Here is a 26,821-nt window from a genome sequence, read left to right on the forward strand (position 1 = left end):
CGCTACCTTTTTTGTTGTTTGTTGCTGCAGCTATTGTGGAGGGACAGCAGATGGCGGTATGTGAACTGTTGGAATTGCTATTGCACTTTATGTTGCTGTTCAATTCTCTACCTGTAATCCTTCATGCTGCAATGATGAATGCAATGGTTGCTGTATGCCTGATGATTCTGCTGAAAGCTGAAATTTGCAATAGGATATTGGCCCAGCATGCTTTTTCTGCTGCAAGATTCTCAGTGGCAATGGCAAAAGGTTACAGAAGCCTAAACGCCTAAACAGAGAGAGTTATTACTAGTAACAGTATCCCTTCTACTGTAGATCTGAAAGTTAATGTGATGTCAACACTGGAAAAAAAGAACATAAATAACTGACAGTGAACAGACTTCTGATGAGCAATAAGCATGTCCCAACAATACAAGAAAGCAGACACAACTGATACAACACACAGAACCATGGCTCTCAACAAGCGAAAACAAAGGCAAACCACCTGTGCGTCTCTACTTAATGTACAGTATATGAACCCGCATTTTGTAAATATATTTCAACTATCAGAAAGGAAACCTAATAAATAGATACAGGTCACAGAAATGCAAGAAATTGATTTTGCAAATGACAGACACAAAGAGCGCCTGATAGATCCTTTGACTATAATAATGTCCATTGCATTTCTGTCCTGATCATCCCTAGAGGTGATATACCTGCCAACTTTGTGTTATGTAACCATAGTTAGAATTGATCCTCATAGTAACATGACAAACAGATGTAATTGATAATTTATCACTAACTGCTAATCTACCAAATCTACCATGTTATTAATTTTCACGAGTCAATAACATATGAAGCATGTTTGTGATGGACATTTTCCTGCATACAGTGTTCCTGGTAGACCTGCTAGGGGTGGTACTGCAAAGCACTGGGGATCCTCACCTTTGCCTTGTAATGTATTCTCTATTTCTTACTATTGATGCTAGTAAACTCAATACAAATATGATCTTACAATATTTGTGTTGGTTTTAGGCTGTAGCATGTAGGCAAGTGAAGTTTACCTTTAATTCTAGGCAGCAACTACTGTTAATGGAAGACAAACGTGCCTTCATTTCTTCTCCCCAATGTCTTATTGCAGCATATTGGCCTATAATGTAATGTTGCCCTGAAATGAATTACCTGAACAAGTGCTATAAGTTGAGAGGCTTGTCTTACTGTGTCCGCGGGGAATAATTGTGTTGTAGAGCAAACTAGAAAATGCATTATATACAATGGAAGTCAACAACTAAACACTGCTGGAGTACTGCGCTGCAAAGATATGAATATAAAGAAGCATGTGTGCATATAAAGTATAATTATGTCATTTGCATACATATATCACGAACTGCATTCATGTAATGCATAGATTTAAAGGGAACCTGTCACCTGTTTTCACACACTTTACATGATACACAAATCTTACCGGATATAAGGTTGAACTTTGAAAATGATCACCTATCTACAGCATAACTTGCTTCATGTTGGTGTTTGAACACTTGTTCCTCCTCTGATAAGAGATTTAAAAAAATGCTTTATTTATGGGAATGCCAAAAAGAGCTGAGCATTATACTCAGCTCCCACTGGCAGACCCTTAGGCTGTGTTCCCACTATGCGTTTTGTAAGTGTTTCCGCAGTGTGGCGCCCCTGCGGGTTCAGTCGCCACAGAGGTACTGCATCTCATCCAGAGGTGTGGTATCCCACTCTCAGGTAAGGATGGAGTACTACCCGGGACCCACACACTTGCATCCATTACACTCCATTTTAGAGGGAAGGGCGAGATTGCTCCTATGGGAGAGCACAGTCCCTGGTCCCTAGCTGGAGGGTGGAATCGTGTAGTGGGTGTGGGTGGAGGAAGCAGCACAGGGGAGCACTTCAGGAGGAGTATAAAAAGGGGAGCCATCTTGGGTATGAGGAGAGAGTGTGTGGAGCAGGAGCTCTGTAGGAGCTCTGCTCAGGGAGAGGGCCTAAGTTCAGAGGCCCAGGAGGACTGACTGAAGAGGAAGGGAGCGGAGGAAGGCTCCAGGAGTGAGGGGATCATAGGGACACGGCGAGTGCGGAAGCCACCAGTGCGCCCAAATCTGCAGGAACGTGGAGGGATCAGGTCGCAAATGGGACCGGCCCCAAACTAGTGGAGAACTACAAGGCTCAGCTAGAAACCAGATGCTTCTGTACTTTCAGGGTGAAGGTGCTCACAACCGCAACTACATCGCTAAAAAGGTAGCCACACAGGATTCAGGGGACTGCAGGTTGCCTGCCAAAATCCGAGGTTACTGGCTTTGGACACTGGTTGCGAGGCGCAGGGCAGGACGGTGAGAGACAGCGCAGGAAGACGACCGAGGAAGGCACACAGAATAGGGTCCCATTATGTACTCCTGAAACACCTGGGAGTTTGCTGAACCCCTCCCTTGGTAAACACAGGACGGCATGGGAAGTTACCCTGGTGCTGGTAACTTGGAGTCTGAAAAACCGTGAGTAAATCTTGAAGACTGCACCCCCACTGTTTCCTAGAGTTATTATCTGCGCCATCACCTGCAATACACTGCACAGCAACATCTACCTCATCAAATTATCACTACACTGCCCTGGAGCTAAGCTCTACCTGTGGAGAGCTGAACCAACTCTGCTGCGTCATCATCAGCTTCAGAGGATCTGCACCGCAGCGGCGGCCCCATATAGCTGCATACGACAGGTGGCGTCATGAATATTACATATAAAAACTTTATTCTCTTTTCTTTATTCCCCTTTTATTGACCGCCCTGGGTCATGGACCGGGTCATCGCCACTGTGACACCCCCAGCACCGACTGGCCCGGCTACCGAGTACCCCACGGCCCAGGGGGCACGTCAGCATCGGCAACTCCGCTGCAGAAACGCTTAAAAGACGCTTGGTAGAAGGTCTGCCATGTTCCCCAATGATAATCCGCATGTGCTGTGCACATGCTGCGGAAATTTCCGCTGCGGATTATCATTGCGGAAAAATACGCAGCACTACCAATTATTTTGCGGAAGCGCAGCGTTTTCGCCGCCATTGACTTGCATTGGAATGCATGGAATCCGCATCACTGCATCAGTACATGCGCATTCGTTTCAATGTGTGGATGGTACCCGGGTTTGGAGAAGAGGAGACTCTCCTCCGGACCCGGGTGCCATAGAACCTGTAAAAAAAAAAAGATAAAATAAAAAATATACATTATACTTACCTTCTGATGGCCCCCGGTGTCTTTATCCGATGCGTCCTGGCTTGCTGGCAGCTCGCGGTGGACTCAAGGACCTGCCATGATGTCATTTAGTCATGTGACGGATCACACGACCGCTGACGTCGACAGGTCCGTTAGTGTACTGCGAGCTGCCGGCAAGCCAGGACGCATTGGATAAAGACACCGGGGGCCATTGGAAGGTAAGTATAATATTTATTTTTTATTTTTTACCATTCTTTCGGTCACACTATATAAATCCATGCCGTTTGCATGGATTTATATAGTGTGACCAAGTTGCCAAGCACTTTCCAAGTGATGCTAAAATCGCTTGGAAAGCGCTTGACAACCCGCATGTGGAAATGCATGTGAAGAACGCTTCACATCCGCATGTCCCTGGCAGGAAAAACGCATGTACAATCCACATGCGTTTTTTCTGCCAGGTAGATGCAGAAATGCTCACGAAAAAATCCGGAGCATTTCGGCATAGTGGGCACATAGCCTAAAATAAGAAATCAAGCAGATGTACACGTGCGCGGCCACTACTCCATTGTAACAGGACATCTCAGAACCATGCTCTCAGCTGGGGTGCCGACAGTAAAACCCTACAATGTTGAGAATAAACCTTAAAGGAAAAATCTATTAAATATCATAGACATGAACATCATATAATGTTACAAAGAATATTACTAGAAAGAAACAACAAAATTATAATGTTACACATCTGTCCCGAGTATCCCGGGCCCGCTTCCTTGTCTAAGTTTGCTGCTCTCTGTTATGCTCTACGCCGGGTTTTGCAGGTTGCCGGGCGTGGATAAATGTCATCATCTCCCTACCCCTATTTAAGGCCAAGTGACACACACATCTGTGTCTTGGGAATTTGACTTTAGTGTTCCTTGTTTGGTACGCTTCATAATCTGTGTGTTGAACATAACAACCATCCCAGCTGGGTTCCCTTCCATCTGTCCGTCTGCACCTGAGTTTCCAGTTAGTCCCAGTCCCCATGATTCCACGTGTGCTTTGTAAGCTGCACCAACGCCTGGGGTCCGTGTGCAGACCCGGACCAGAAGCTTAGCACATCCACATCACCTGGTGACCCCTTACAAATAATATATATTTACAAAGGTCTATGAAGGCAGTCTCCATTAATTCAGCTCTATCCCTTTATGTATCATGACCATTTCCCGTAGCCACAAATGTATCTATCTATCTATCTATCTATCTATCTATCTATCTCTGTGTCTTCTCTCTATCTATCTATCTATCTATCTATCTATCTATTTATCTATCTATCTCCATATTTATCTATCTATCATCTATCTATCTATTTCCATATCTATCTGTCATCTATCTATCTCATATCTATCTATCTCATATCTCTCTATCTCCATATTTATCTATCTATCGATCTAGTCTATCTCATATCTAGAAAAAATGAAAGTAGAAGCAGCACCAGCATATGGCATCTGGGTGCAAAGCCTCACAAGTATGAACCAACCTCTAATATAAAGCAAAAAAATGAGAGGCAGCACTCCATTTCAGTGTTAAAGCATAAAGTGCTATTTAATAGCCCATCATCGTTTCGGTTCTGTAGTGAGAACCTTTCTCAAACCCATCTCATATCTATCTATCTATCTATCTATCCCCTAGCTATCTCATATCTATCTATCTCATATCTACAGGTGCATCTCAGTAAATTAGAATATCATCAAATAGTTAATTTATTTCAGTTGTTCAATACAAAAAGTGAAACTCATATATTATATAGAGTCATTACAAACAGAGTGATCTATATCAAGTGTTTATTTCGGTTAATGTTGATGACTATGGCTTACAGCCAATGAAAACACAAAAATGAAAAAGTCATTATCTCAGTAAATTAAAATAATTAACAAAAAACACCTGCAAAGGCTTCCTAAGCGTTAAAAAATGTCCCTTAGTCTGTTTCAGTAGGCTCCACAATCATGGGGAAGACTGTTGACGTGACAGATGTCCAGAAGGCAGTCATTGACACTAAGTAAATGCGAAGTAAACTTTGCATTTCATTTGGAAATTAAGGTCCCATAGTCTGGAAGAAGAGTGGAGAGGCCACAATCCAAGCTGCTTGAGGTCTAGTGTGAAGTTTCCACAATCAGTGATGGTTTGGGGGGCCATGTCATCTGCTGGTGTAGGTCCACTGTGTTTTATCAAGATCAAAGTCAGCGCAGCCGTCTACCAGGAAATGTTAGAGCTATTCATGCTTACCTCTGCTGACAAGCTTTTCTACTATATTTTTGATGTCCAATTGCCAAATTCATATGTATAATGGATGAAAGATAGTAACAAATTATTTTTAGTCCTCAGGTAAATTTTCCCATTGACAGTAAAAAGTGGAATTATATCTGGAAAATTTCCTGTAAACTTCTTTCTCTCCCATCCAAAGAATGAAAAAAAAAATTTGCTTATAAGTAAAAGGAAGGTGTCTGAGAACAACATTGGGAACAGAATCAAGTGTATTTAAAAAAGAAATTTGTCCCTGGAAAAGTAGGGCACATATCGATTCCTTTAATTGAAAAGGCTCCTGGGAGGGAGAGACTTTTATCTCAGTACTTTATCTAAATTTAGAAATTCAAAGCGATGAATAAGTTAATAGTTCTACTTAAAAAGGCATAATATTAGAATTAATTTACAGAATAAAACAATGGCTGCACTTGTAATTCCTAGGAGTAATTGTGAATTGTGTATAACATGCCAGATACTGTATGATTTATTCTACTGAATCCCTTTCCATATTTACTTTCTTTACAGGACATCATTTGTAGATCCATCATCTTTGACTCTGTTCACACTGGCATTGTGGCTTCAGACATAATGAAGGTCAGAATTGCTGCCTGTATCAAATGTGATTGAAATCTTCATGAAAGCTCTAATGGAAGTTCCCAACTCATATGTGATCAGAGTCTTAACCTAGTAAGGAAATCCTAAAATAAAAGGATATGGACAACTATTGTTTTTACTTAAATGCATGAATATTTTTCTAAAAAGCATTTATCTATTGGGGTTTCATTTAAAAGGTTTTATCATTAGCTTCTACAGCCTTTGTGCAGGGGCATAACTATAGTAAGTGCATGGGTTGCAGTCACATTGGGGTCCTAGATCATGAAGGGACCCAAAAGGTCCCTTTGGCTCATATGGGAAGAAAAATACTATTAAAGGCTTGTTATAGTTGGAGATGTTGCATTGAGGCTCACAAGCTTCAGTGCTACGCCTTTGCCTCTATATACTCAGTATACACAGACTACAGTTACTAGTGTGTGTTCCTCATCTCTCCTTTCCTGAACAAACTCCTAAACTGATTTATATCTAGAGATAAGTAAATCAATTCATAACCAATATGCCATTCACAGAAATCAAGAAAAATGGCAGCTAGCCACTCGCCATTATGCTCGATTATTTGTAGAGCCAGAAAAGGGTTAAAAATAACAAATGATTATACTCACATAACCTAAGGCTTCCCCTCACCTGTCCTGCCATTGTAACTGCCCACATGGTCCTCCTCGCCTTTCAGGTCTTTGATCTTACACTGTTTTCATCTTTGGTGTCCTGTCTAAGACTGCGTTGTGCACCATGTCAGGACATCATGATGCTTAATCAGCGCTAGAGAACCCAACATAAGTCCAAAGGCAAGAAGAGTGGAAGACCATAGATGAGTGGAGTGGAAGACCAAAAATAAGAAGACCTAAGATGGGAACAAGTGAAGGACCAGTCGAGAAGATGCAGCAGTACGGACAGTGGGAGGGAGGTCTAGGACTAGTGAGTATAGTTGTTTATTATTTTTTTACCTTTTTCCAGCCCTCCATTAATTACACATTGGGGGATGAAGCTGCACTCTAGACTGTTCAACAGGCATGTCCTCGGTGGCTTCTCCTAGCCCACTGCCCTGGATTGAAGGTCTCTGCTACCTCCTATTATATATTTTTTGCACTTTTTTCATCTTACAGGGTGCAGCCAGGCCCATCAATAGTGATCTTGTAAATTAGGGGTTTTCATCTCTGTTATGCACTGATAGGGTGCCAGGCAACCTGCCTAATCGAATAGTAGGGGCGTGTAATAGGCTGCTGCCTAGGCACTGTGCTACACATGTGTGAACTGTGCTCTATTGCAAGTGTCATCTGTGTGCAGTTTTAATGCTAGGCAATCACCCCCTCCATGCAGTGAGAGGTTGAGAGTGATTGTTCATCACCATTCTGCACCTGTGTTACCTCCTTCTAATAAGGGGGTGTGCTGCATCCTGTTGTGCATTTTCCTTGAGATCTTGGCTGGTGAATACCATTGCCTTTTTGCTATGTTTCTACCTGTGCATATAGGCAGAGACCTGTCAATCACTGTCAGCTTGGAGAAGCCAACAGGGACCAGTCTACCTGACCAGTCTTCAGTGCAGCTCGGTCCCCAGCGGCTATAAAAAGTGGACTTTTCTCTGAAACACTGCAGCCTTTCAGAGTCAAACATACCTGGTCACAGCCAGTGCCTGATACTTTCTGCCTGTGAATTTGGGGCATGTAACAGTGGATTTGGAGCTCACTTTAATCTTGAGTACAATACACTAAAGTTATTAAGAAGCCCATTCTTTCCAAATCTGGCTAAGTTTTGTCTGTCTTGGAACCAGAAATGAATATCTATTTGTAGATTTGTACTATCATTTGCACCAATTTTTTGAAAAAGTGATTGAGGTTCCTCCTACGGTTCATTTACTTTTTCAACACTTTTTCAAAGTTCGGAGAACAATAAGAAGTCGGCAGCACTGGAAACAATAACACAGAACACATGTGTTAAGAAAACATTATAGAAGAAATATGTTTTGCCATGTAATTTATGGCTCTTGTATACATTGAAGCAGTGTAAAATGTTTGATAATTTCCCTCCATGGTTTTCTTGTAGAACTTTTAGCAAAGCCTACAACAAAATTTGTGAGACACGGTCTAGTTTGTGTGAAGGTAAGCTATTCTAATAGTTTTAGAGGTGGGATCAGTGTGTCACAGTATAAAGGCTCCCAAAATCATGTAAAGCGTCTTCCACTCAGTTTTCTTGTATAACCATTGAAACAAAGTCAGACCACCACTAGCCTCCTCTTCATTACATTGATGCCAATGTCCTCCAAAGCACCTACGAAAAGGCAGCTAACCCCCCAACTCTAATTACAGAAGTGTAAAAAAACATCAAATCATTTGGGCTTTAGCTTATTCCAACTTGCTTTGAAACCTAATAAATATGTCACACTTGATGCCATTTGTAATTTACACGATGAGATGCTATATAGATGAATTGTACTCCATCCATAGAGACCAATTACTTTGCGAAATGATTACTACCGTATGCTCATCTGTTTGCCATATGGGTTGATACGTCTGTTGTAATATCTGATACATTATTTCCTATTTTCACAAAACTTGTCAATAATAAGAAATATGGACGAACATGGGGGGAAGAGCGGAGGGGGATGGTAAGGATGCACTAATGTTACACATTTGCCGGCATGGCTTCATGATTACCAGCATAAATTGAACAGTGTTTAATCACTGAGCTGCCTGTGATTACTGAATATGTAATTATATGTATACACCACTGTATATTCCCATGAGGACCTAAAGACTTATTGCCAAGTCATTAGTATTTAGCCACACTTGTATAAATGCTGTGCTCACAGGTCAGCCCATAAAATTGATAATTAGTTCTTTGCAAAGTTAATATGGAAAGGGCAATGGTGAAGACCCACTCATGTCCTATGTGGTATACTGAAGATTAATCCTTAATCATTTAATTGAAGAGTTGGTGAGGGAATCTGGGTAATTGCTGAAGAAACAACAACCATCTTCCATAAGGAAACGTGATAATACAATGCAAGAAAGAAAGGAGAGGGAAGACATGAAATGACTGGTGTGATCTCCACTGAGCGCAAAAAGACTGGTAAAAGTTAAAGATTCTGAAGCCATCTGATACTATGGTGCCAAAACATGATCCATGGACAGTGTTCAGAAATGGTACACTTTTAGGCTAGGACTCCACTTTTTTGCTATTAGCAAAATAATTATGTTTTCAACTGGTTTCACATGTGTGATGCCTGACGTTAACATGGACAACCATTTTCTGACCAGTCAAGGATCTTATGACCCAAACTCAAAAGTCTTAGGGCTCATTTAGATGTCCATGCAAATTTATCCAATACAAAACGCAATTCACGGACTGGCCGCAAGACTCCCGACTCCAGCCTCATAAAAATACATGAAGCAGTCACACTCGGGTCGGGAGACCTGTGACCGGTCCGTAACATTAGCAGTCCGATCTCGGACCGATGTGCACAGATGTCTGAATGAGAATATATGACGTTGTTGAGTTTGGGTAAACAGACCCATGGCTGGTTTTGACATTCTGGCTTGGCAGTCTGTACTCGGACCGTGAATGTTGGATGTGTGAAACTAGCCTTACTGTGACCATCAAAGTTTCTCCTTTTGGAAAAAGTTATCAGTGATTCCTGACAATCACAATATGCTTAGGTGGTCATATCTTTGATCTTGCATTAATCCATTAAGGTGTTTATGCCAAAATTTTTCCATAAGACACCTTAAAAAGTTTCAGAATTTTAGAACAACACAGAGTTGCTCAAAAATATAGCGACTTTTGGTCAGCTTTGCCAAAGTAGGTAAAACTAGGGTGGGACAGGGGCATGGCCATGATAATTCATGAACAGTTATGACATATTTTACTCCAGTCCCTGACAGGAGAAAGATTTTTAACAAGGCTCACAGAGGCGAACGCCACTTGTAAGATGTGCCTGATTCTTTACGTGGCATCTGCCTCTTACTCCACCATGTCCCTTCAATAAGGCTTACAAGCATAAAGCCATTCTTAATCAATCTGGGCCTAGGTGTGATACAGGGGAGGTGATGAATCATTAAATCGTCATACACTAACAACTTTCTTCCCATGGCAAACATCATGGTAACTAGATGTCAAAAAGAAGAAAGTTGACATTATATCTTCATACCCCTGTCTCCATTCTTCTTGCTTCAGCCATCATATAGTTTAGGATTAGGATGTTAAAGGAGGGGTATAGGATTAGATGAACAGCTATTCTCTGCTGGAAACACTTTTCCACCTGTCCATCGGTGGTAATATTATTCTTCACCTCTATTGAAATGAATCAGGCTGAACCTCAATGCTATACGTAACCTTTGGACTGATGTGGCACTGTGAATGCAGCAATGTCTTTCCAGTCATATGCAACCCCATTATTGTGCTCCCAACTTTGGTGAACATATACCTGTATATTCTAGAAGTTTTTTATACACCTGTTTCTAGGTTTCTTATTCATATTTCATCTAATTTCAACCAGTTCCCATTAGACATGACCTTGTCTCAGTACGTCATCTGGTAGCCACATGGATCCAGCAATACAGTCACAAAATGTTATGTTATGCGGTTATAACACTAATAACCCACCATTTAGGTGTCCCCCCAGTAACAGTCCGCTTCTATCTTATAGCAAAACAGGTTTCTAAGAATTAATGGAACGACCGGCATTACTGCTCCTGGGGTGTACATGTTCGAGAAAAGGACTGCAGTCTTGGCTTAATGGAAGCAAAAAACCTCAGCACTGAAATGATGATGGAGAACGAAGATCTTGATGCAATATGTGAATATTTTATTTTGATCCTGCAAGAAAAGGTCCAACGTTTCAACCGACAGCGATCTTTATCAAGGACCTTTGCATTTTAGAGGAGCCGGGCATAAGGTAGATGCGGCTGTGTGTAGAAGACATCGCTAAACTCTATGGTCTTGATTATCCTGCCTTGTGTTCAGACACAATTACTATACTGCATGCCTAGGCTATTTGTGTAGCATGGCACTCATTAAAGTGAATGGGATCTTCTGGGGAAATAGACAATTGACAGCCATCAAGTAGGCGGCTGTTACATCTGTATATCTTGCACAAGGATTTTGTCGATGCAACCAGGGAAGAGTTCAGCTCCCAAGTTTCAACTGACTTCCATGATGCAAAATTACTGTTCATTGGACACATCTGATAGACATTATGACTTCTATAGGGAGACTCAAATAGCATAAAATAGGTATTATGACCTATTTAGAGGTGATACTTAATAGGAAAATAGTATGCAAATGAACTCTTTTTAAAGGGAATCTGTCAGCAGGTTCTTGTAATATAATCTGAGGGCAGCATGAGGTAGGAGCTGAGACACTAATTTCAGGGATATGTGACTTATTAGGCTGTGTGCTGTTGGTTCAAGACAATGAGTGTTTTATCAGCAGGAGCTTATCACGGCCAGACTGGTGCCCATGTGAGTCCTGGTCCAACCACTCCCCTAGCACTGATTAGCAGCTTGTTGTCAATAACCAATATACACAGGAAGCTGCTAATCAGGGGTGTGGGTGGGGTTAGCTTTCTGAGCTCTGCTACATGATACATAGGTTGAAAAAAGACCTCGGTCCATCAAGTTCAACCTTTCTCCACCAATTATACATTGTCACTAAATTAACTATAGCCCACAATGTTATGTGTACCGAGGAAAGCATCTAATGCTTTTTTAAAATCTATTATAGTGTCGACCATCACTTCCTTTTCGTCGGCATTCCACAGTCTGACTGCTCTGACTGTAAAGAACCCTTTCCTGTTTAGCTGCCGGAATCGCCTTTCTTCCATCCGTAATTAATGCCCCCTGGTCCTTAGTATGGTCTTTGGAAGGTCTTTGTAAAATTGGGGAAATAGAAGAAAGGGTGGCACTCTGACGTCCTCCTGGTCATCCTCTCCCCTGCATCCATGTTTTAATTTGTGAGAATAAAGATGAGTTTTTATGGGATATCAGAGTGCCACCCTTTCTTTTATTTCCTGGATTTCACAAAGACTTTGTAATCCTTGGGTGGAGCACCTGTGGATCCTGGAGTGTGCAAGCTGCAGTATAAAGGTACGGAAGATTGAATGGTGCCGGCAATTTTCTCTTTTTTGCATGGTCTTTGGAAGGAATAAGTCATGTTCTAGTACTTTGTACTGACCACAAATATATGTATACACATAAATGAGATCTCCTCTGGGGTGTCTTTTTTTCTAAGCTAAACAAGCCCAACTTTTCCAACCTCCCATCATATGAGAGGCCTTCTATCCCTTGTAATAATCTAGTTGCCGCCTTTGAACTGACTCTAACTTCTGAATATCCTTTTAAAATGTGGAGCCTAAAACTGGATCCCATATTCCAGATGTGGCCTCACCAGTGATTTATAGAGGGGTAACAATACTTTGGGATCGCGGGATTTTATTTCTCTTTTAATACATCCTAAAATCTTGTTTCCTTTTGCGGCTGCTGCTTGACATTGAGTACTGCTGCTCAGCTTACTTGTAACCAGAATACCCAAGTCCTTCTCCTGTTCTGTAGTCCCGAGTATACTCCCATTTAATGTAGATGCAGCAATAGGATTACTCCGTCCTAGGTGCATTACTCTACATTTATCTACATTAAACCTCATCTGCCCATTCAGTCATCTTATCCAGATCGTTCTGCAATATCGTAATGTCAAGATGAGATTTTAATATCCTACATAGTTTGGCATTGTCAGCAAAAACTGACACTTTACTCTCAATCCCATCCACTAGGTCATTAATAAAGAGGTTAAAAAGAATCGGTCCTAGCACAGATCCCTGCGGTCCCCACTGCTGACTATATCCTATTTAGAGAATGTACCATTTACGACGACATCTAAAAACTCTCACAACTGCTGCACCCATTAAACAAAGTGATGCATGGCTGGAATCAGGGTCTCTGTCCCTACATTATGCTGCTCTCAGATGAGGTAGCAAAAACCTATTCACAGATTCCCTTTAAGAAGAAAGGAAGTTATTTCCTACCATACAAAACAGAAAATCTTACAAAAATCTTCTGATGGAGAGCTATATTTCATTAAACTTGCATATTTTGTATGAAATTTCCCAAATTCTTACACCAAGCTTGGCATTACAAAAGTAGCTGCTCAGACATTTATCCACTCACTGGTCCTGCAGACACTGAACGCTCACAATCCTCCAATTCCCTTAGTCAGACGGGGGGGCAATGAGGGGATTGCGGTAGCGATACTCAATGTACAATAAAAATAATGGCAGCCGCCTCATATTAAGGAAGACACAATATATTGCTGAGCTCTTTTGATATCGGACTAATACAGCTGGAATAGAGCAAGAACCTTTCACCACTCGTATGAGATTAAAGCCGTATTTCTGTCTAAACTGTTCCCATATGGCGACAGGCACCTTGATCTTTCATCCTCTTGAACCTTTTGTGGCAGAAGCAACAGCAATAATAAAGGATGCTGAAAGGTGATCATGGTTAGACTTTCTTTCTGTGTAATAAAAGTCTAATAACTTTTGGAGTATACAGAAATAACTAGATAGGTGTAATGCTGGAAAGATCAAAATGGAATAAACACAATAGACAACATCAAATAACAAAATAAGCCAAGCAAAGACAGAAGAAGAGCCATCCGTAATATATCACCATATGCCACATGATGTAGGGAGAGAACTGTAGAATATATTTTCATGTTGGGACTATTTCCGAATTAATGGAAGACCCGGGCCTGCACTCTGCCTTGTAATATCATATTTTTATTTCATGTACGTGGACAGAGGCAAGGAAACGCTTACCAAAGAATATGGCTGACTCATTGCATTCACTTTCCCAGTTTAATCCTACCATTATGTTCAATCTTCTTCATGAGAAGAAGGCTTATTTTTCACTTTATTTTCAGGGAGGAAGTGGTTTCCCAAGCTATTGCATGTCGGACTGACCCTGAAATTTGTCTGCGGAGCTGCACCAATGTCTTCCATAGTCTCCATATAAGACAGTATGCTCTAGGTACTACTATTGGGTCACACGGCTTCATGGACTCATTACTTCCTAATATTATAAATGCTTTCATCATTATTATCATGTTGATCCTCAATTCTGTTTTTAAATAAAATATACTAGGAAAAAAAAAAGTCAAATAAGTATCCGTTTGATATACATTTGATCCAAGAATCCAATACACCGGGTAGTATCCTTCCAAAAAAAAAGTTTTATCGGCATACATAAAAAAAATGAACACGCAACGTTTCGGCCACAAGATATTTTTTCAAGCCAAAAACAAGGTTTATATACATTGGTGAACATATTAGTTTCAATCCCTCTGTTTACAGGGTGCAAAAAATGCAGTTTGGTGCCTGTTTTCAGCCTGAAAAAATGATCCTTTTCTTATAACACTGCAATCTATAGAAGATGGATGCAAACATACTGTCATATGTTTGCATCCAATTTTCATCCTTTAATGTTTTGTTTTTTTTTCAGAAAAAGACAAGTCAATGCTCTCCTGACACTTCTCTCCCATGTCCTTTAAAAATAAAAAAATATTATTTTAAAACAAGACTGATACAAATGGATGCAATGAACAGTATATGCTAAAAAAAAACGGATGTATGTGCTGTAAAATGCATCAGATTTACAACGGATTGTTGTTTCTGTTGTTTGTTTGTTTACAATATAAAAATGTGTAGCTGATGAAAAAACTTACAAAAACATAGTGTGAAAAAGGCCTCAGAATTGATGCTATGATTGATGTTGACATGCCAATTACTGTATATAATAATATAAAAAAAGTGAAAGTCATAATCCATAATAACAAACAAAATAATACACAACTCATATATTCTCAAAATCTTCCTCCTTCAAGAGGACATTTACTTTAAGCAAACAAAAAATTAATAGATTGGTATATTTTTCTGACTCATAAACATGTTTCATTGTAGCTTTGTTATTTTCACCAGCTTTTGTAATAGTAGTTACCCATCTAAAACAAATATTTGAATGTGAAATAAACATGTGTGAGACTAGGAAAAATGTTCTATTTTTTCCAAGAAAGAGCTCCTCGTTTGTCTGTAGGTCATGTCTGGTATTACATCACAGTCCCATTCGCTATAGTAGAAACGAACTGCAATAACAGGCACAGCTCATTCACCAGAATGACTAAAGGACACATTCCCTCTTTGTGAACAGTGTCATGCAAGTGTAAGGAGACTTATAGGCCATGCAATGCTCCTCTGGAAATTGAAATATGCAAATTCAAGCGGTAATTTGCATACTCATGGAAGAAAAACAATGGATTATTTTTTCTAATCTCAGACGTCCCCTTTAAAAGGTTTCATTTATTTTCATTCTACAGGAGCACACCAGTTCCCAGTCTCCTGACATATTGGTTGTTTTGGGGCAGACACCTGGGATTGATTGACAGCTCAGAGATGCAGCATTGTTGTGCGGACCTGAACTGTCCCATGTTTTTAAAAGATATAACGTTTTTTGGTGACGCTCAGGTGGTGGAAAAATAGGTGGTTAGGTGATGATGAGCCAACTTCACCTTAGAGATTGGAGACAGAACAGGAGAGAACACATTTGTGGATTGAGCAGGTTAGAAATAGATATATGCTTTTCACTAGTTTTTACTGCCAAACTGCTATTTAAACCTCACCCAATGCGCACTTTCTTCTCACACGACAAAGGATCCGATCCAGAGCTGAAGACCGGCTTGTGATCGGTGAACTGCGGACTTCCAATAAAAGGTGACATAGTTATTTATGGGGCAGCACACCGACACCCCACCGTTTATGTTACTACATGAGGCAACTTTGTCTCTACAGCATTGGAAGCACAAGTGAGACAGAGGCTAGACAGAATCATGGGCTAACAACACACTTTAGCAATCCTGGCCTGCCTCGGTGCAGTGCTTACAAGCCCAATAGAAAAGAGCTTGTAAGCACTAGAATGTAGAAATGAATAAAAATAAAAAGTAAAGATATCTGGAGAATGAAAACAAATTTTTATAATGAATGAATTTGCTTGTTGCTTGTTTTTACAAGCACTTTATAATTTTACCCATCTGAAAGGAAGGAAATAACCTGTAAGTTAATGTATAAAAATATTGTTTTTCCAATGCTTAAGCCTAAATCAGTGTTCCTCAACTCCAGTCCTCAAGAGCCACCAACAGGTCTTGTTTTCAGGATTTCCTTAGTATTGCCCAGGTGATGGAAGTATTACCTGTGCAGGTGATGCAACTATCACCTGGGCAATACTAGGGAAATCCTTAAAACATGGCCTGTTGGTGGCTTTTGAGGACCAGAGTTGGGGAACACTGATCTAAATTATTGATAGCACATGCACAGATCACTCATATTATTACCTAGATTGTAACTATAAGTAGTGGATATTATAGGGATGTTTAGCTGTTAATAAAGATGCAATACAATTTACAGGTAGCATCTACCTTTGTGGTATAATTAAATAAATAAATAATATATATATATATATATATATATATATATATATATATATATATATTAGAACACAGATCTTATTTACTGATCCAGGTGACTATGGTCACAGGGTGGGGGGCAACGTTCATTGACATTCTGAAAACACTACCTCCTCTGCAGCTTTGGTCTCTGCTTGGGAATCACATTTTAATGCAGGTTATATAGCAAACAGATAGCACTACATGTGAAACTCTACTTCATCCATAAATCAATGTAAAGATATTGAACCACATTAGGGTTTCCTATGAACAGAATGGATAGTCATGAGAAAGCAGGCTTAGAAAGTAATTACACCACATTTCTTTGAATTATGTATCTGCTACATGTATTGCTTTAATAATTATTGTGAGTTATTGCTTAGTATTTAGATAAAGCTTATCCTATGTATTATAGCAATATTGTAATGTAGGACAAAAAATATAGTGTTTTGTTAGTATACTTTATACAATACTACACATATGGCTATTACTAGTATCACTAAACTGTAAAATTCAAAAGTGACAACTTTGAAGACAAGAGAAGATTCTTAAAGAGGACCTTTCAACAAATTTTTCAAGCTAAACTTGACACACGGTGTAACAATAGTGGCTACAGTGCAGAATAACATATTTTGGGGGTTTTGTTTTAAATTTCACTTTCCTATTGGGGAAATATTAGCAATCAAAGTATTTGGCATCTAATTAGTTAACGTTATCAGGGTGTTATCAGATAATTGTTACAGGGGGTGTTTCCTTCTCGTCCTATTTGATGTTGACCAATCATATGCAGGAAAGAAGACACGCCTCCATCATAGCTTAGAACATAGCTTAGAACAGGCTACTCCTGTGAGATGTAATGACAACCTGTTCTGAGCCCACTGCAGAGCGATTATAAGTTGCTGTGAGTACACCAGACATTTGTGCAATTGCTGACACTTTTGAGCTCTTCTCTCCTGGCAGTCTGTGTGGGGGATGGGCAATATTCTGCTATACTGCCTCTTTCCCCACACATACTGCCAAGAGAAGAGATCTCAAAGGTGTCAGTAATCACACTTATGTTTGTTATCACTTGTAATCACTTTGCAGTGAAAGCAGATCAAGGTGTCATTACATCTCACACAGGAGTAGCCTGTTCTATGCTATAGGGAGGAGAGTTTTTTTTTTCTTGAGTGTTGCTGCCTGCTAATGATAGGTCAACATCATACAGAGGGAAGAAGTGCACTCCCCCAGTGATAACTATCTGATAGAACCCACTTGAACTTAATGAACATTGTAACGGGTCCGGGAGGCGGAACCTCTGAGCTACTATACAAGGGGGCGGCCCTTGTAAGGGAGCGGGTGGCAGTCTCTGGATGAATGGACAGGGAGATACGGCAAGTGATCAGGGCAGTCTCTGGGTGAACGGACAGGGAGATACGGCAAGTGATCAGGGCAGTCTCTGGGTGAACGGACAGGGAGATACGGCAAGTGATCAGGGCAGTCTCTGGGTAAGGGGTAGGTACGACCTGTGATGGCAGAGCCTCCGGGTAGGCTAGCAGGCAGATGGTAGATGGGTGCTCCCAGGTGAGCAAGCGAGAGTCTCTGGAATAGCAGGTGGTCACGGCACGTGACGGCGGAGTCTCCGGGCTGGCAGGCAGGCAGGTAACGGAGAAGCGCTCCCAGGTGAGCGGGCAAGAGTCTCTGGAATAGCTGGTGGTCACCGCACGTGACAACGGGACCTCCGGGCTGGCAAGCAGGCAGGTAACGGAGATGCGCTCCCAGGTGAGCGGGCAAGAGTCTCTGAGATAGCTGGTGGTCACAGCACGTGACAACGGAGCCTCCGGGCTGGCAAGCAGGCAGGTAACGGAGAAGCGCTCCCAGGTGAGCGGGCAAGCTGGTCCATAGACAGACTGACCGGAGTAGTAAAGCAGACCGTCGGACCTCAGGCAAGCAGGCAGGTAGCTGATATGCGCTCCCAGGTGAGCGGGCAGGCTGGTCCTTAGACAGACTGACAGGAGTAGTAAGGCAGACCGTCGGACCTCAGACTGGCAGACAGGTAACAAGTATTCAGGCAGGAATCAGGCAGGTAACTGGCAGGAATCAGGCAGGTAACTGGCAGGTAACTGGCAGGTAACTGGCAGGTAACTGGAAACGGGACCTGAGGGCTGAAGCACAGGTGAGACACAGGTGCAAACAACATTGCTCGGGCACCTCCATTTTGGAGGAGGTGCCTTTTATATGATGAAGTCCTCCGGCCATTGGCCGGGGACTCTTTAGGGCGGCGCGCGCGGCCCCTTTAAGAGGAGGGGAGCGCGCGCGCCCTAAGCACAGGGGCCGGGAAAAGGGGCGCGCGCCGAGAGCAGAGCAGGAGGAGGACGCCGGGCAGGAGCGCGCGCTGACAGCAGAGCGGGGAGAGGACGCCGGGCACGGAGCAGAGCGGTGAGGGGAGCAGCGTCCCTGCCTAGCAGAGGGCAGGGACGCCAGCGCTACAAACATAAACAAATTAGTTGCCAAATACTTTTATTACCAACATCTCCACTCACAACAGAGAGGCGAAATTTAATCCCCCCCCCCCCCAAAGAAAAAAATAGTTTATTCTGTTATGTAGCCATTATTATGCTGTGTGGCCAGTTCAACATGAAAAATTTGTTGAAAGATCCTCTTTAAAGAGATCCTGTCACCAGGTCAAAAGTGCTCTTATCTTATTCCTGATGCTCACCTAAGCATTGCGCTTTTATTTTTGTTTATTTATTTTTGTTTTTTGATTTTTAATCAGCCATATAGTTCCAGAAATACCGGCCTTTTTATACAATGCTAATTTTTAGGGTCTTTACTGAGGGGGCGTGGCTCACAGGATTCTAAGTAGGCTATTTTGCATAATTCTCCTGGGAGCCGTGCCCCCTTGGTAAAGATCATAAAAATTAGCAGTATATAAAAAGTTATTATATCTAGATTCACCTAACAGATTAAAAAAAAACAAAAAAACAGTATACTCAGGAGAGCAGCGGGAATAAAATAATAGAAAAGTATTTTGACTTGGTCCTCTTTAAACGTTTTACACCCATTACTGCAAAGTTTCACCCAAAGTCAGAGCTTTTTCACAATATACATGTATTTGGGTTTAAACAGGAGCTTTTTTCAAGCTTGCAATATTTTGGCCAATAAAAGAACATTCTCATTTGAAACATTTTTGTCCTGAGCTCTTTTCAACTCATTGCTTTATTTTTGCTCTATTTCAAGCTCCAGTACAGTCAATTAAGAGCCTCTTGCAAAATGTCCCAGCAGGACTCTGCCATTTCCTACCTTTAGCAATTATAGCATTATCGCTTTCTTCCTGAGGTTTTGCAAAGTCTTTTTTTTTTTTTTAATAGTTTCAGCTCCGTTTCAAACCTGTGCAACTATTTGAGTCGGGAGCCTTTTGCAATATGTTCCGGAGCTTTTTCAACTTTTAATAATGTTTTCACTTTTAGTATTGTCTGATATTTTTGCAACTTTTCTGCCAGAACCTTTTAAGTGCTCCAAATGTTTGGACTCATGTGATTCCTTTTCAAGCGCAGAAACATGTATCAGATGAGGTTAGAGCCTTTTCAAGCTGTTTTTCAATGGTTAAGCTTCTAGCTGAAAAATCCTCCAGCTTGAAAGAAGCTCTTACCAGAAACATTTCTAGAACAGATAAGTAAAGATTTTATTTGTTGAACTTGGTAAGTAATACAAACTGTTCTTATAAATGGCTTTATCATCCATACGTAGAGAGTCTGTATATGAGTATCTACAGAACACATTATTTCTTTGTACTTATCTCCTGTATAACAAATGACCCTGTATATATATCCATAAACCTTACACAGTTTCACCCATAATATATCCAATTGTTTATGAACTGCCGTAAAACGACAACTTTCCAGCCTATCGAGTAATTCTCAGTTCTAACATTTTATTGTTCTTATTATCCCCTTGCCCTAGCAGCACGGGCTAAGTGGCTCTTGGAAGTTATCCATTGAAGTACTGTAGGTAAAAGATTTGCAGCGTCCTAATGCAACAAAGGAAACCCAGTAAGGAGGGGTGTGAGTGACTGCCGCCGCCGCTGCTGCTGCTGGGATGTTGCTATAAATTATTTAAACTTCTTTTTTTAATGTTGATGCTTCTCGTTAACCTTATATCACTACACGGAACGCTGGGAAAGAAAAAAAAGAGCAGCACCAACCAAGATAACAACAGCCATTAGAAAGATCCTTGCCGGCAAATGCTATGCAACAAAATGAGTTTAAATACCCTTAGAAATGAAGTAAAACACGCTGACTTTAAAACAAGTATAAGACACAGAAGGAAGCCTAGAAATGAGTTGTTTAACCCTTGAGTAGTACAAGCAGAAATGTACAAGGGTAAGACTCAAAGCACAACTCCAGTATTTGACTATCTCCATATGCATACATCTATTCTCCATTTAGACGAAAGTTAAGCTGACTGTGATGCTCATTTTACAAAACATTAGCCATCTCTTTCTCCATGTGCAATTCCTTTAATAAGGTCAATCTAATTTACCTCTATAATCAGATCGTTGCTGGAATATTAATCTTTTGCTCTTGGCTTTCCGAATTCACGGCTTCTAGATGACAATACATAGACATGATCAAGCCCATATCCCAATTCCTCATTTAAAAGGCATATTGGTCACACCAAGGTCAATCAAAGGTCCAAAACCTGCTGAAATTCATATAACTTGGGAGTCAACATAGCACAACACTAACAAATAAGCCTCAATGACACCACAACGAGATACAGTAGATGTTGAGGTGTCCATCCAGGAAGACAAACTCAATACAACCTTCAAAGTCTCCATCCCAAGTCCACAGCAATAGCAGTAAGTTGGTATTTGTAGAAAACTTTTCTAACTTACCCCCTTTCCAGTTTTTGCCTTTGGTCCTGCTAACCTTACTTAAAGTTCCACCATGGAAAACGAGCATAAGGATGAAGATAAGTTCAGGAGAGATGGTCCGGCGTTTCACTGAAGATAACATGTCCAGATGTTCATTTCACACCATTCCTAACATCTTCTTGTACTCCACAGTGTTCCTTTTTTTGTTATTCCCAATCGGAGAGAAGTCATTAATCACTGAAGAATCAGAGCACACAGTTGGTTTGCCATGACTGGATGTAGAAGCAATATCTCAAACATGTAGCCCAGAGGTAAAGCACATTGCTCACTGCTTCTGTTTCATCAACACACAGAGCAGGCAGCGAGCACTGCTGCTGGTTCACGCCAGGAAAATGCACATCTCTCCTCGTCACTTTGCTTATATTCAGGATATATCCCTTTGTTTTCACCCAAAGAATGATTGACAAATATAAAAAAAACTGTAATGACTGTGTCCAGCAGGAACGGGAGAGAAAATATGCTAGGCTTGGTCAAAACAGATGAGAGGCAGTTGCACTGACAGCTCGGAGCTTGGCTGCCTGAGCCTAATAGCTGTGCATGCAACTGAATTGCTCTTTTAAGAGTAATAAGGCTTCAGTAAAAGCTGGTGTCATTGCCACTTGGGTGGAAAGTGCAGGGTTTATAAAATCACCATGAACCCCCAGGTTCAGTCCGTTCTGCAATGCTAAGGTCTGAACAGAAGGTGTTATTGCATTGTGTGCTGTGGAGGTGGATGTTTATGATGGTGTAGCATCCAAATGTTCAGGTCTCGTAGAATAAAAAAAAAAAACATGTTGTATTAGATCTTCAGAATATTTGGGTGATATAAAAATAGATTTTATGTATCTCTCATGCAGTAATTATTTATGCCGCCCTTTGAAATATTTATTAAATCGGAAGAAAAGTACAAGCTTGTTCTGTTTTATATTGCATGAAAAGAGACCAGATAGGAGCCATCCGCAGCAATAATGTTCGATGCAGATTTCCGCTACGTATTTTAGATTTATTTTTTTTCTTATGTCAAGGCTCATAATGACATTACCTGCGTCTGGAGTCTTTAACTGTTTCTGAAAGGGTTAAAGCAGGACCAAGGATGGTTGGATTAGGCAAGTCACGTGGACCAGTTTGTGAATGGTGTATAACACTTGGCAGCAGTCGATGCACGTGCCTGCAGTTTAATGAGTGGTTGTGAGTGTGTAATGTCTGGCTAATCTATGGCTGGTACCAGTAGAATCAAAGCTGAATATGTTTGATCACAACATACGGTATCAGCGCATGCTTTTTTATTATAAGCACTTATTACGTGGCTTTATTAAAGGTGAAATTTAATGTATAGCATGAATTATGCAGCTGTGTCTTCCATTAAGTCATCACAGGGTATTGAACAGAAAACCTGACATGATGCTACTTCCCATTAGTTGGAGTGCGCTATTTTATCTTGACATTTGCACTGAGTTTATTGTAACCGTGTGGTAGTCTGCAGGTGGGTTCATTTTTGCTTCTTTGAATTTGATTGAGTTTGACGTAGGCACAAAATAGAAAATAAGCCGTTGCTAAAGGAAAACTTCCATCTGCATATTAAACAGTGGGTCTCGTGGTGCCCTTTAAATGGAGCCCACTTTGCTGACTTTCAAGGCAAACTTTTTTTTTTTAGTCCTCAGCTGAAGAAGCAGCAAATATCTTAGTGGACACTGACTATAACGGTTGAGCAGCTTTGCACATGAAACAGCTTTCTTTCTATGACTGTTCAACATTAAAAAAAATGCAGCAGTGGCTATGACACACAGCCCTCAACATGGCCGTGAAAGTTGCTCTGTGCGTCTTTACCCTTTGATGGATGGTTTTATCTAGTTTCCCAGTACTGATTTAATTGAGTAAAAGTGGCCTCAGAAGTAGTGGTGCATCCTCTACTGCTGGCCTATAGAGTGGTACTCTCACAGTCCACCCCAAGAGTTGTGCTCCCATTAAGAAACAGGCATTCCTCACATGTATTAAAGCTGTCAAACAGACACAAATCATGCACATGGAGTGACTCAAACATAACACCCAAGCACGCTGAAGATACTCGGAAAACACCCGAGCATGCTCGCAAATCTCGAGTAACGAGCATGCTTGCTCATCACTAGTGTTATGATTTAGTCACGACAGCATGCCTGGGTGCTCGCAGAGTATCTTCAGCGTGCTCGAGTGTTATGTTTTAGTCACTCCGTGCTCATGATTTGCGACTGTTCGACAGCTTTAATACATGTGAGGAATTCCTGTTTCTTAGGCATTCCTCACATGTATTAAAGCTGTCAAACAGTCGCAAATCATGAGCACGGAGTGACTAAAACATAACACTCGAGCACGCTGAAGATACTCTGCGAGCACCCAGGCATGCTCGCCGAAAGGGTTAACATAACATATTCGCTCATCACTAGGCCTCACACTCATGACCTCTAGAGTTTTACTCTCAAAGTTGGCAAGTAGAGTGGTGCTTCCACTATTAGCCACTAAAGTGGTTTCTACCAATATTTTAACTAAAGCTGTGCCACCACTTTTTGCCACTAGAGTTGTGTTGCCATTCTTGGTTACTAGAGTGGTGCTCCTACTGTTGACCTTTAGAATGGTGCTCCCCAGTGTTGTCCACTGGATTAGTATTCCCACTGTTACGCACTAGAGTGGTGTTCAATCTGTTGGCCATTAGAGTATTGTACCCACTGTTGGGTACATATTACTTCCGAAATATGCCACTAAAGAGTTGCTTCCTCTATTGCTGGGGTACTCAAACTTTTTAAACAGGGGGCCAGTTCACTGTCCCTCAGACCATTGGAGGGCCGGAATATAGTTTTAAAAAAAACTATGAACAAATTCCTATGCACACTGCACATATCTTATTTTGAAGTAAAAAACAAAACTGGAACAAATACAATATTTAAAATGAAGAACAAGTAAAGTTAAATAAACAAACTTTCCGGTATTTCAATAGGCAGCATAGGTCCCCAATAGACAGGTAAATGTCCTCAATAGGCAGCATAGGTCCCCAATAGACAGGTAAATGTCCTCAATAGGCAGCATAGGTCTCCAATAGGCAGGAAAATATCCCTAATAGGCAGCATAGGTCTCCAATAGGCAGGTAAATGTCCCCAATAGGCAGCATAGGTCTAAAGTAGGCAGGTAAATGTCCCCAATAGGCAGCATAGGTCTCCAATAGGCAGGTCAATGTCCGCAATAGGCAGTATAGGTCCCCAATAGGCAGGTAAATGTCCCCCATAGGCAGCATAGATCTCCAATAGGCAGGTAAATGTCCCCAATAGGCAGCATAGGTCCCCAAGAGACAGGTAAATATCCTCAATAGGCAGCATAGGTCCCCAATAGACAGGTAAATGTCCTCAATAGGCAGCATAGGTCTCCAATAGGCAGGAAAATATCCCTAATAGGCAGCATAGGTCCCCAATAGGCAGATAAATGTCCCCAATAGGCAGCATAGGTCCTCAGTAGGCAGGGAAATGCCCCAAATAGGCAACATAGGTCTCCAATAGGCAGGTCAATGTCCCCAATAGGCAGCATAGGTCTCCAATAGGCAGGTCAATGTCCGCAATAGGCAGCATAGGTCCCCAATAGGCAGGTAAATGTCCCCCATAGGCAGCATAGATCTCCAATAGGCAGGTAAATGTCCCCAATAGGCAGCATAGATCCTCAATAGGCAGGTAAATGTCCCCAATGGGCAGCATAAGTCCCTAATAGGCAGGTAAATATCCCCAATAGGCAGGTAAATATCCCCAATAGGCAGCATAGGTCTCCAATAGGCAGGTAAATGTCCCCAATAGGCAGGTAAATGTCCTCAATAGGCAGGTAAATGTCCCCAATAGGCAGGTAAATGTCCCCAATAGGCAGCATATTTCTTCAATAGGCAGCTAAATGTCCCCAATAGGCAGCATAGGTCCCCAATAGGCAAGTAAATGTCCCCAATAGGCAGCATAGGTCTCCAATAGGCAGGTAAATATCCCCAATAGGCAGCATAGGTCCCCAATAGGCAGGTAAATGTCCCCAATAGGCAGCATAGGTCCTCAATAGGCAGGTAAATGTCCCCAATAGGCAGCATAGGTCTCCAATAGGCAGGTAAATGTCCCCAATAGGCAGCATAGGTCTCCAATAGGCAGGTAAATGTCCCCAATAGGCAGCATAGGTCCCCAATAGGCAGGTAAATATCCCCAATAGGCAGGAAAATATCCCTAATAGGCAGCATAGGTCTCCAATAGGCAGGTAAATGTCCCCAATAGGCAGCATAGGTCTAAAGTAGGCAGGTAAATGTCCCCAATAGGCAGCATAGGTCTCCAATAGGCAGGTCAATGTCCGCAATAGGCAGCATAGGTCCCCAATAGGCAGGTAAATGTCCCCCATAGGCAGCATAGATCTCCAATAGGCAGGTAAATGTCCCCAATAGGCAGCATAGGTCCCCAAGAGACAGGTAAATATCCTCAATAGGCAGCATAGGTCCCCAATAGACAGGTAAATGTCCTCAATAGGCAGCATAGGTCTCCAATAGGCAGGAAAATATCCCTAATAGGCAGCATAGGTCCCCAATAGGCAGATAAATGTCCCCAATAGGCAGCATAGGTCCTCAGTAGGCAGGTAAATGCCCCAAATAGGCAACATAGGTCTCCAATAGGCAGGTCAATGTCCCCAATAGGCAGCATAGGTCTCCAATAGGCAGGTCAATGTCCGCAATAGGCAGCATAGGTCCCCAATAGGCAGGTAAATGTCCCCCATAGGCAGCATAGATCTCCAATAGGCAGGTAAATGTCCCCAATAGGCATCATAGGTCCTCAATAGGCAGGTAAATGTCCCCAATAGGCAGCATAAATCCCTAATAGGCAGGTAAATATCCCCAATAGGCAGGTAAATATCCCCAATAGGCAGCATAGGTCTCCAATAGGCAGGTAAATGTCCCCAATAGGCAGGTAAATGTCCTCAATAGGCAGGTAAATGTCCCCAATAGGCAGGTAAATGTCCCCAATAGGCAGCATATTTCCTCAATAGGCAGCTAAATGTCCCCAATAGGCAGCATAGGTCCCCAATAGGCAAGTAAATGTCCCCAATAGGCAGCATAGGTCTCCAATAGGCAGGTAAATATCCCCAATAGGCAGCATAGGTCCCCAATAGGCAGGCAAATGTCCCCAATAGGCAACATAGGTCCTCTATAGGCAGGTAAATGTCCCCAATAGGCAGCATAGGTCTCCAATAGGCAGGTAAATGTCCCCAATAGGCAGCATAGGTCTCCAATAGGCAGGTAAATGTCCCCAATAGGCAGCATAGGTCCCCAATAGGCAGGTAAATATCCCCAATAGGCAGGTAAATATCCCCAATAGGCA

The 26,821-nt window shown here is 41.6% G+C and overlaps 1 protein-coding gene across 14 annotated transcripts in view; it reads right to left on the reverse strand.

The window, feature by feature from the left end:
- ROBO2 (roundabout guidance receptor 2) overlaps positions 1-22,092 on the reverse strand; it is a 1,535,448-nt gene extending 1,513,356 nt beyond the window's left edge. For 2 of the 14 annotated variants that reach the window (XM_073668233.1, XM_073668229.1), the window contains exon 1: positions 21,450-22,037. In XM_073668233.1, the coding sequence (XP_073524334.1) occupies positions 21,450-21,570 (121 nt within the window). In that variant the 5' untranslated portion in view covers positions 21,571-22,037. Of the gene's footprint in view, positions 1-21,449 lie in introns of all 14 variants that reach the window. The other 12 variants (XM_073668235.1, XM_073668231.1, XM_073668228.1 and 9 more) reach the window with 11 other exon arrangements.
- Between the last annotated feature and the right edge of the window lie 4,729 nt (positions 22,093-26,821).

Source organism: Phyllobates terribilis, unplaced genomic scaffold (genome assembly GCF_046119375.1).
Source record: "Phyllobates terribilis strain yellow unplaced genomic scaffold, ASM4611937v1 Scaffold_2__4_contigs__length_985480577, whole genome shotgun sequence".
NCBI lineage: Eukaryota > Metazoa > Chordata > Amphibia > Anura > Dendrobatidae > Phyllobates > Phyllobates terribilis.